At 37.6% G+C, this 12,197-nt stretch overlaps 2 protein-coding genes across 2 annotated transcripts in view; one reads left to right on the top strand and one right to left on the bottom strand.

Annotated features, from left to right (window-relative positions):
• Positions 1–12,197, top strand: part of LOC130871005 (zinc finger protein 431-like) — a 230,268-nt gene that overhangs the window by 53,365 nt on the left and 164,706 nt on the right. The window lies entirely within an intron of this gene.
• LOC130870824 (zinc finger protein 431-like) overlaps positions 1–12,197 on the bottom strand; it is a 32,540-nt gene that overhangs the window by 4,797 nt on the left and 15,546 nt on the right. The window contains exons 2-4 of the mRNA XM_057763699.1: positions 4,399–4,525; positions 4,147–4,207; positions 2,417–2,550 (exon numbers count right to left, since the gene is read on the bottom strand). Of these exons, the coding sequence (XP_057619682.1) occupies positions 2,417–2,550; positions 4,147–4,207; positions 4,399–4,525 (322 nt within the window). The remainder of the gene's footprint in view (positions 1–2,416; positions 2,551–4,146; positions 4,208–4,398; positions 4,526–12,197) is intronic.

The following is a 12,197-nucleotide window of genomic DNA, read 5'->3' as shown; positions in this document are numbered from 1 at the left end:
ATGATTAAAAAAGTTTCAAAAGGCCGGGCGGTGGTGGCGCACGCCTTTAATCCCAGCACTTGGGAGGCAGAGGCAGGCGGATCTCTGTGAGTTCGAGACCAGCCTGGTCTACAAGAGCTAGTTCCAGGACAGGCTCCAAAGCCACAGAGAAACCCTGTCTCGAAAAAAAAACAACAAAAAAAAAAGTTTCAAAAATATTTACAGGCCTAGAAACATGAAAAAGCAGTTATATTCAGTTCATTGCATCAGGTTTTTGAGAACTTCCTGTACTTCCTGCTTCAGGAATACACAAGGGTTTAACCTTCTTGGGAAGAAGCATGAACATTCATATACCACACAAACACAAGGGCATCACACAATTAAAATTAAATAAAATTATTACAAAATATACCAAAAACAGACTGCAATTTTCAGTCATGAATGTTTCTCTAATAGGCATTCATCCCTGTAACCCACATGCTGAGGCATTTAAAGGTTTACTTACAGAGTTTTTCTTCAACAAGAATGGGTTCATGTAAGAAAAGGCAAGCATGTAGACTTGAAGTTAAAGAAATTAATCTTTCTAAATTGTTGGCATCATTTGGGAAGGTTTAGGAAACACAGTACCCCTGTAAGAAACATGCCATGGGGGTTGTGGCTAAGGGTGTACATCCACATGTCATTTCAAGTTACTACCCTTGGTTCGTGCTGCAGACAGAGGATGTGAGTTCTGAACATGTTTTCATGACATTTTCATGGTGATCCTGTAAACCTCTGGAACCCAAAGTCAAATTAAACTCTAAATTAAAAAATTGACTTAGACTTTATGCTTTATCATAGACACAGAAGAGGCCCTCATACACATCTACAAAATTTTACATTTGGATAAGTGCATTTATGTAATTGAAGAAAAGTGTGAAATCAATGAATTCACAGAACAACTATCCATATAATTTTACCGGTACAAAATAGAAAACTCATAATGCTTAAACAGATGGCTGACACTTGAAGATGTTTTTCTTTACAATTTTATTTACATAATTGTATGCTGCCTGAAAATATTACCAAACATGTATAGCCACATTCCCTTCAATATGAATCTTCTCAAGTCCTCAAAGAGTACTGTGATATGCAAAGGCTTTAAAAGACCTATTATTTACTAAAAGTTTTACTCTTGTATAAAGCCTACCAACAAGAGGGAAACTTTACCACACTCATTATACTTAAAGAGTTCCTCTGGTCAGACAGTGGTGGCACACCCCTCTAATCCAGCACTAGAGAGGCAGAGACAGACAATTCTCTGAGTGCAAGGTGAGCCTCTTCTATGGGTGAGTGCAAAAACAGACTGCAATACTATGGAAAAAACTTTGTCTCAAAAAAAAATAAGAGTTTCACTGCAGTATGTTTTTTCTCATGATTTTAAAGCCTAATGACACATATAAAGGCTTTACCACATTAGCTAAATTTGTAGGGTTTACATTTAACATGTGTTCCTTGGTGGATGTAAAGATTTACATTGATTACAGTCATAAGCTTTCTCTCCAGTATGTATTCTTTTGTGAAGTTGGAGATTACTAACATATTAAAAGGCTTTTTCACATTGATGACATTCCTAGGGTTTTTTTCCCCCTCTATGTGTTCTTTTCTGTATTTGAAGTTTAGAGCTCTGTGAAAAATCTTTATCACATTGCTTACATTCAAAGGGCTTTCTTCTGTATGTTTTTTTTTTGTCTGTGAAGTTGGCCATCACATGCAAAAGCTTTATTATATTGACTACATTCATAAGATTTCTCTTCAGTATGTGTTCTTTAATGATTTTGGTGACTACTAAGTTGTGAAAAGTCTTTACAACATTGATTTCATTCATAGGTTTCATGTAAAGTATGTGTTCTTTTATGTGCTTTGAGACTACTAAGTTGTGAAAAGGCTTTATCACATTCATTACATTCATATGGTTTCTCTCCAGTATGTGTTATTTTGTGTTTTTTGAGACTACTAAGTTGTGAAAAGGCTTTATCACATTGATTACATTGATAAGGTTTCTCTCCAGTGTGTGTTCTTTTGTGAAGTTGGAGAACAGTGACATAGGAAAAGAATTTTCCACACTGATTACATTCATAGGGTCTTTCTCCAGTATGTATTCTTTTGTGTATTTGGAGCTTACAACGATGTGAAAAAGTTTTATAACATTCATTACATCCAAATGGCTTTTCTCCAGTATGTGTTTTTTTATGTCTGTTAAGCTGGCCATGACTCTCAAAAGATTTATCACATTGATTACATTGATAAGGTTTCTCTCCACTATGTGTCCTTTGATGTATGCGGAGAGCACTGTTCTGTGAAAAGGCTTTATGACATTGATTACATTCAAAGGGCTTCTCTCCAGTATGTGTTCTTTTATGTACTTGAAGATGATGATTATATGCAAAGAATTTACCACATTCAGTACATTCATAGGGTTTCTCTCCAGTATGTGTTCTTTCATGTCTTTGGAGTCCAGAGCGCCGTGAAAAAGCTTTATCGCATTGATTACATTCAAAGGGCTTCTCTCCAGTATGTGTTCTTTCATGTCTGTGAAGCAGGTTATGACTTGCAAATGCTTTACTACATTGATTACACTGATAAGGTTTTTCTCCAGTATGTGTTCTTTGATGTAGTTGGAGAGTACAGTTCTGTGAAAAGGCTTTATCACATTGATTGCATATGTAGGGTTTCTCCCCAGAATATGGTTTTTTATGTTTTTGAAGCTGACCATGACTGGCAAGAACTTTACTGCATTGATTACACTCATAGTGTTTCTCTCCAGCATGTGCTCTTTTAAATATTTGAGGACAACTGCGGCATGCAAAGGCTTCATCATCTTGAATACAATCATATGGGTTCTCTGAAGAATGAATTTTTTCATGCCTGTGAAGAAAACTGTAACATGCAAAGGATTTAACACATTGCGTATATTCAGAGGGTTTCTCTCCAGTACGGCTTCTTTCATACGTGCAAAGATAACTGGAACATATAAAAAATTTACCACATGCATTACTCTACTGAATCTTATTATCTGTAAGAATTAATTTTGAGACTTTTTATGTATTTGAAAAGAACTAGAACTACTCAGTTTTAAATAAGCTTTACCATACTTATTTCATTCTAAAATTTTCCTATAGTTTAATAGATACTACATAAGAAAGAGAACTAGGATTAACAAAATAAGTACACAGTCCAACACTCATAGGGCTTTTCTTCAGTGTGAGTTTGCTGATGTCTTTCCAATTAAGTTGGAAAACTAATTAAATATAACCTTGTATCACATTCAACATGTCTACCCAAGGTTGAAATACTAAATTTCTTTCTAATTTTCTCATTATTCCGAGAGAGTTCCAGTCATTCTTCATATATTCATATGCTCACTTGCTTGTGTTCAGAGTGACATATGATATTCTTATTAAAGGAAGAACAAATAAATGATTTTTTCCATTGAATTCACACAATTTGAGTTTTTGTTCCTCACAAACATGTGGAGTAGGGATTTAGGTTTCTCCACAGAAGCCTTCTTGACTTTCATAAACTAACCATTTCAATAAGGTTAGCAAAGCCACAGGTATATGAGTAACTCTAGCTTTACTACAGACTCTATTTCTCATACAGATTTGGACATATACTTATCATCTATTCAATGTGTATGCCTTGTGCAGTACTGGAGTTGCATAAACTAAATGAATTGACATTTCTATGGCCTAGTTCTCATGGGGCTATGATTCAATTGGTGGTATCAGTAAAAACATTGTTTCCTTATCTTCTTTTTTTAGAGGAATGCCTTGAAAACACCGAACAGCTACCCAATATGGAGGCATATGACTTTGTGAGAAATTGATAATGATCAATATATTTCAAGCTGTTCTTATTTATTACTGTTGTCTTGCTTTAAATCTGCCAGAACACATTAATTTTTTTAAGGAAAATTTGTATCAAAATTTACATAAAAATTACCTTCCATGCCGGGCGGTGGTGGCGCACGCCTTTAATCCCAGCACTTGGGAGGCAGAGGCAGGCAGATCTCTGTGAGTTCGAGACCAGCCTGGTCTACAAGAGCTAGTTCCAGGACAGACTCCAAAACCACAGAGAAACCCTGTCTCAAAAAACAAAAACAAAAACAAACAAAAAAAAAATTACCTTCCATGTCTTCTTGCACTTTGACAATGTTCTTTGAAATTATGATCTTCCCAACTATAGCCTAAAATATAGTACCAGAAAATGGATGATATATTATTGGAAATTGTGCAAAATGTAATATCATAAATGAACAATGCAGTATTTATTCAGCTCATTCTTATTCTTTCTTAAACAACACTACACAAGAGAATCAATAACCAAGGCACAGTTGTCCCTTTACATTAAAATGTGAAGGAAAATTCACAATCTTACCTACAGCTGTGAGGTTTCTGTACGTCTCCAGCATCACATCTTTGTAGAGACTCTTCTGAGAAGGATTTAGCAAGGTCCACTCATCCTGAGTGAAGTCAATGTGCACATCATCATAGGTCACTGCATTCTAGAATAATCCAAACAACAGTAAAACAGTGTGAACCTGACATTGTAAATGAATACTTCTTTTACTGTAATATATTCACATAATTCTGGTGCTTCCTACAGTTCTTTCATGAAATAATGTAATCACCACTCACTTTAGAAATCAGCTAAAGAGGAGGCTCATATGTGCCATTCCTTGGCCCATTACATAGGATACAGCCTTGAGAAGGAAATGGCAATGAACAGACATACAGACAGAGACAAGCAAGCAGATCAGCACTACTGAGAACACATCAGAAAAATAGTGTGGATGATTATTAACTAGAAAAGAGATGGTAAACTTGGGTATATTGGCTCATATCTTAATCCCAGCACTCAATGTAAAAGCAGATGAATTAAATTAAGTTGGATGCCAGTCAAAACCTATGCAGTGAGTTACAGGTAAGCTAGAGTTACACATTAATAAAACCCAGTCTTCTTACCAAAAATCATTTAAACAAAAAATGTAAAAAGAAATCAGAGGTTTTTACTGAAGTTCCTATAAAATGTTTTGCATTCCTGTAGTTCTGCATTCATCTTCCAGAACCTGCCAAGGCCCAGTTACATTGTAACATAATAAAATCTTACTAAAAAGGAGTACACATTGAACAGTTACAAATGGACCAAAGAAAACATCAGCACTATAAATATTGATAATAAATATGATAGGGAAGTAGAATTGGCTCAGCACTTAAGTGGTCTTGCTGGTCTTGCGGAGAAGTGCGCTCAATTGCAAGTACTTAGATAGGGTTTATAACTATCCATTACTTCAGCTTTGTGTGTTCTGAGCCCTCTTCTGACCACTATGAGGAATAGGCACACATTTGGTACATACCCATGTGTATCAAAATAAATGCAGTCTCATTCAATAGAATTAAAAAAAAAACAGGTAGAATGTCACACACGTCCAATCCATTGATTCAGAAGACATGGGTATTAATGTCATGGATACTGTTATCCTGGAAAAGAGAAGGATACCCTCCACCACAGTTCAAAATTAAGACATAGGGATTTTCAGCACAGCAGCAAATGCTTGGAATTTACAAAAATCTACATTCCAAACACATCAGTCAATAAACAACATAAAACAAACCAAAAAAAAAAACAAAAACAAAAACAAAACAAAAACAAAAAACAGCCAGGCGGTGGTGGCGCACGCCTTTAATCCCAGCACTCGGGAGGCAGAGGCAGGCGGATCTCTGTGAGTTCGAGACCAGCAGCCTGGTCTACAAGAGCTAGTTCCAGGACAGGCTCCAAAACCACAGAGAAACCCAGTCTCGAAAAACCAAAAAAAAAAAAAAAGACAATACAAAACATAAAACAAAGCATGTTCTCCACTATTAATCCCTCTGTGCAGAGGGATATATCTCTCAGTTGATGTCATGATAGTCTAAGGAGATACTTTCAGGACAGCCAGAGTTACACCCAAAAACATTGTCTTTCAGAAACAAAACTAAAAACAAAAATTTAAAATAAAAATCAGAGCAGCAAAAATGATTAACACTGAATAGGAATTGCTTCAACTGCATGTTTTGTCATTTAGTGATACCATCTATAATGGTGGTGAAGTCGTGGCAGCAGGACACAAACAACCAGAAATGAGTTAAAGCTATAAACATGTAAATCCAATCCCCAATGTGGAATTTCATTAAAAAGGCTTCTCCTAGTAAAGGTTCCACAACAACAAAGAAGGGCACCAAGGAAAGACAAGTGTTCAAATACTTCATTTTATCTGGGAGCTTTTCCTTCAATCAACTACATTCTGACTCAAATCTCTAAATGGCCATAGTCACCTACGATGAAAAGTATTTAGTCTAACTTCAATGATTGTCATAGACTGCAACAGTCCCTGAAATGTTTAAATGTGAAGTCTTTTATAACACTTATAATAATGAATTGACTTGGCCATACCCAGACCAAAAAACCCATACCTCCTACTACTGCCACTCCATAGGAGATTATGAAGGCAAACTACATTCAAACCACCACAGTGATGTAGCTGAATTTTGAGATAGATAGATTCCTAATTATCTGAAGAACTGCCATATTGATTTCCATAATGGCTATACAGGTTTGCAATCCCAGCAGCAATGGGGAAGTGTTCCCTTTATTCCACATTCTTGCCAGCATGAGATGTCACTTGTGTCTTAGCCATTCTGACAAGTATAAGATGAATTTTTAAGGTAGTTTTGCTTTGCATTCCTTTGATGGCTAAGGATGTTGAAAATTTACTTAAGTGTTTGTAAGCCAGTTTAGATTAATCTATTTAGAATTCTTTGTTTAATTCCAAACTGCATTTTTATTTGATTAATTTATTTGTTGATGTGTAGCATCTTGAGTTTTTTCTTCTTTCTGAGCAAGTAAATGTTAATCACATTAACTAATATGATATATACCCAGTGTAAATTGATATTAGCTGTTGAATAAAGAATAATCACAGTACAATCAACAAACCCAGAAAGAATCAGTAACAAGGATGGCTGTAGTAGAGGGTGCATAGAGGCCTCATGCAAAGAGGAAATAGACTAGATTTTGTGGTTGAACTTGGAACAAGAAAAGGAAGTATCAGGGTGGTGTGGAAACAGTGCAGTAGCAACTTTCTACAAGTTAAAAGGTGATTCTAGTGAAGACTCCCAGTAACTCAGATATGGAGCCTGAACTAGTCATCTTTTGTAATCACATACGGCCCCCACTGGTTGGACTAGAAAACCTAGGAAACCATAAAATATTTGACACAAACTTGTTGTGTCTGTAAGATATACCAGGAAAATGGTGGCTCACGTTTGGTATAGTGTCAAACCAATGACTGACCTAAATTGAGGCCCAAGGTTGCCAGAATGAAAGCATACATGGGCAGGAATCAGAAGATGGATGGCTCAGAGTACGAAAGTAGAACCAAATACAAGTAACAAAAAAGAAAAAAAAGTCAATATAATGATAACTAACTCTATGTCCAATGGTTCTCCCACTCTCCAATTTTGTTCAGCTTTGTTGAGTCCAACACACATCTTATTTGTTGGCTGGTTTCACTCCCCATTAGCAGCTCTCCTCATCAGATATCCTATGAACCTGGCATCTTGCATAATTAAAAAATTCCATCCTTCCAATATCTAAGATTCACTTATGATCTCCCAGGCTTCTACACAGGTCTTGTTAATACACTGACTGTGCCCTCTGTAGTATACACAGCTGGTCTTATAGACTCTGGATGACTCAATTCCACTGCCACTGCTATTCTTGCTCATCATCTTACAGTGTTGGCTTCTACAAAACACTGGGGTCTTCTGTTGCAACTGGGCTGCATTTTCACCAGTAGTCTCTCATAGGATCTCCTCAGGGTGTCACGTCTCAACTTTTTGGCATGTCCCTTACAGTCCTGTGATGGAGGAGTTACTTTCACTTAATAAAGAAACTGCCTTGGCCCATTTATAGGCCAGCCCTTAGGTGGGTGGAGTAAACAGACAGAATGCTGGGAGAAAGAAGCTGAGTCAGGAGTCGCCATGATTCTCCCACTCCACACAGACGCAGGTTAAGATCTCCCTGGTAAGCCACCTCGTGGGGCTACACAGAATATTAGAAATGGGTTAGATCAATATGTAAGAGCTAGCCAATAAGAGGCTGGAACTAATGGGCCAGGCAGTGTTCAAAAGAATACAGTTTCCATGTAATTATTTTGGGTAAAGCCATGCGGGCAGCCGGGTGCCGGGAACACAGCCCTGCCGCTCATATTACAACAGAGTGGCACCCAACGTGCTAATGAACTCCACGTAAAACCTGAGAGGGCTTGAAAAGGAGAGAGAGAGAATTTAAGACAGCTTTTTGCTGTTTCTGGGTTGTGTGCGGCAAAGAAATTGTCCTGACTCAGCAGCAGGAAAAAACTGGCTGTTTTAAAATGCCGGCTTTCTGGGCTGTGCCGCCATCGCGATCTCTGTCTGGCTCCTGCGGGAGAAAGAGTCTTTGAATGGAGTATTTGGAGTAAAGTGCTACGGCTTGCTTGATGGCAATGTGGACTGCTGTGTGCCTGGAACCGTGAGTGACTCAGGGGCACCAAATGGCTCTGAGGCAGGAGCGGCTCACCTCCGCCATGCTGAACTGTGCTGGTCTCAGGCAGGAACTACCGTAATTACCATAATAACAGCGCAGTTAAGGTTTAGACTGGGCAGGACACAGGCAGTACCGTAACACCTCTAAATGGTGCAATTTAGGTTTTTAAGAAATGCTTAACATTTTAAGAAATGCTCCTGGATAGTAAAAAAATTACAGATTCACAATAGAACTGATTCAGACACTGTTGGATGAATGTACGTAGGCTTGAGAGAGAGAAAAAAATATATATAAAGAATAAAGTTAATGTCTTAAAAAAAGGGTAAAGTCTTTAAAGAGACAGAGTACAGATAGTTGTAGATTAAAAGAAATAAAGAAAAATAAGCCACGTAAAAATGGAAAATTCACAGAGAGTCTGGATTATTTGTATTATTGTGTTTTCTTTAAAATTTTTGACTGTAATGGAGCTAAGTGCAGAGAGACATTTCATTATATGGGCTGCCAAGCTAAACCAGAATGGATATAAGGGTATTATGATTTCAGAATATGGGTCTAAGGATATGATGCTTTGGAGAGGGTCTTCTTTTGTTTTCACAGAGGATGAGACTCTGTGCATTGCGTCTATCCCGATATGGTATGATAGACCACGCCCTCCTGAAAGGTTGCTGTGAACACCTTCAGAATATTACTTCACTCAACTGCTGACTGAGATGACCCTGACACACAGGTTACACCATGAAAGATCTGAATACAGCGCCCCCATTCAGCAGGAAACAGTTTGGAGAGAAAAAACTGCGTCCATGTTCCCGAATATTGTTTATAACTGTTCTTTTACATTTAAAGGGGGAAATGATATAGATATGAATAATTTGCATTGGTATGGATTATAAGGTCAATTTTGTTATATGTATATGCATATTTCTAATATTGATTAAGGTATTGTGATTGTGTAGTTCATTTAAAAATGTAACGTATATAGGTTGTTAATGGATAATCATCAATAATAGTCAAGCTTGTAGTCATGTTAGTTAGATTTTCTAGATGTGTATAGATATATTTCAGTTAGATAGGCATTCTTCATATCTTTCAAAGGCTACAGAATATGGCATTTAAATGTTTCAATAACTTAGGACTGTTCATGATAGTGAGATATGTCTGCTCCTGGCAGCACCAATCTACTTCAAGAAGAAGATGGGCATCGAAGAGGCTCCTTATGGAGTTTGATAGCTATTTGGGTAAGAAACTGCTCTTGCCTGGACTGTTGCATAAACTGGACACAGAGAACCCTCAGAGAGAGGACAGCTGAACTTGCCTAAAGGTGAGATGGTCTTTCGGGGTTCCTGACTCATGAAAGAGTCTGTGAGACATTCTGCAGGACACAGTAAAAAGTGACTGAACTGTCTTTGGAATTTCCTGCTTGATGAAAGAACTTTGGGTGACTGTCCAGGCAGGAGATGTCTCTGTCATTTCTAGAGTTTTGAATTTCTTGTTTACTTAGGTAATATTATATCCTTCTGGAGTCTTTGATGGAGTTGAAGAATGGATAGATAGTTATAGTTTTCCTTAGTTATGATAAGAGATAAAATAGATATAAATATTGTAACTGTAATTCTTGCTTGATAACCATTTTGTTATATGTAATTTTACTATGTTAAAGCTAAAGTCTTTCTTTTTTGTTTAAACAAAAAAAGGGGAAATGATGGAGGAGTTACTTTCACTTAATAAAGAAACTGCCTTGGCCCATTTATAGGCCAGCCCTTAGGTGGGTGGAGTAAACAGACAGAATGCTGGGAGAAAGAAGCTGAGTCAGGAGTCGCCATGATTCTCCCACTCCACACAGACGCAGGTTAAGATCTTCCCTGGTAAGCCACCTCGTGGGGCTACACAGAATATTAGAAATGGGTTAGATCAATATGTAAGAGCTAGCCAATAAGAGGCTGGAACTAATGGGCCAGGCAGTGTTCAAAAGAATACAGTTTCCATGTAATTATTTTGGGTAAAGCCATGCGGGCAGCCGGGTGCCGGGAACACAGCCCTGCCGCTCATATTACAACAGAGTGGCACCCAACGTGCTAATGAACTCCACGTAAAACCTGAGAGGGCTTGAAAAGGAGAGAGAGAGAATTTAAGACAGCTTTTTGCTGTTTCTGGGTTGTGTGCGGCAAAGAAATTGTCCTGACTCAGCAGCAGGAAAAAACTGGCTGTTTTAAAATGCCGGCTTTCTGGGCTGTGCCGCCATCGCGATCTCTGTCTGGCTCCTGCGGGAGAAAGAGTCTTTGAATGGAGTATTTGGAGTAAAGTGCTACGGCTTGCTTGATGGCAATGTGGACTGCTGTGTGCCTGGAACCGTGAGTGACTCAGGGGCACCAAATGGCTCTGAGGCAGGAGCGGCTCACCTCCGCCATGCTGAACTGTGCTGGTCTCAGGCAGGAACTACCGTAATTACCATAATAACAGCGCAGTTAAGGTTTAGACTGGGCAGGACACAGGCAGTACCGTAACACCTCTAAATGGTGCAATTTAGGTTTTTAAGAAATGCTTAACATTTTAAGAAATGCTCCTGGATAGTAAAAAAATTACAGATTCACAATAGAACTGATTCAGACACTGTTGGATGAATGTACGTAGGCTTGAGAGAGAGAAAAAAATATATATAAAGAATAAAGTTAATGTCTTAAAAAAAGGGTAAAGTCTTTAAAGAGACAGAGTACAGATAGTTGTAGATTAAAAGAAATAAAGAAAAATAAGCCACGTAAAAATGGAAAATTCACAGAGAGTCTGGATTATTTGTATTATTGTGTTTTCTTTAAAATTTTTGACTGTAATGGAGCTAAGTGCAGAGAGACATTTCATTATATGGGCTGCCAAGCTAAACCAGAATGGATATAAGGGTATTATGATTTCAGAATATGGGTCTAAGGATATGATGCTTTGGAGAGGGTCTTCTTTTGTTTTCACAGAGGATGAGACTCTGTGCATTGCGTCTATCCCGATATGGTATGATAGACCACGCCCTCCTGAAAGGTTGCTGTGAACACCTTCAGAAAATTACTTCACTCAACTGCTGACTGAGATGACCCTGACACACAGGTTACACCATGAAAGATCTGAATACAGCGCCCCCATTCAGCAGGAAACAGTTTGGAGAGAAAAAACTGCGTCCATGTTCCCGAATATTGTTTATAACTGTTCTTTTACATTTAAAGGGGGAAATGATATAGATATGAATAATTTGCATTGGTATGGATTATAAGGTCAATTTTGTTATATGTATATGCATATTTCTAATATTGATTAAGGTATTGTGATTGTGTAGTTCATTTAAAAATGTAACGTATATAGGTTGTTAATGGATAATCATCAATAATAGTCAAGCTTGTAGTCATGTTAGTTAGATTTTCTAGATGTGTATAGATATATTTCAGTTAGATAGGCATTCTTCATATCTTTCAAAGGCTACAGAATATGGCATTTAAATGTTTCAATAACTTAGGACTGTTCATGATAGTGAGATATGTCTGCTCCTGGCAGCACCAATCTACTTCAAGAAGAAGATGGGCATCGAAGAGGCTCCTTATGGAGTTTGATAGCTATTTGGGTAAGAAACTGCT

The sequence above is a fragment of the Chionomys nivalis genome, chromosome 3 (assembly GCF_950005125.1).
Source record: "Chionomys nivalis chromosome 3, mChiNiv1.1, whole genome shotgun sequence".
NCBI lineage: Eukaryota > Metazoa > Chordata > Mammalia > Rodentia > Cricetidae > Chionomys > Chionomys nivalis.
This window is presented reverse-complemented; position numbering and strand designations above follow the sequence as displayed.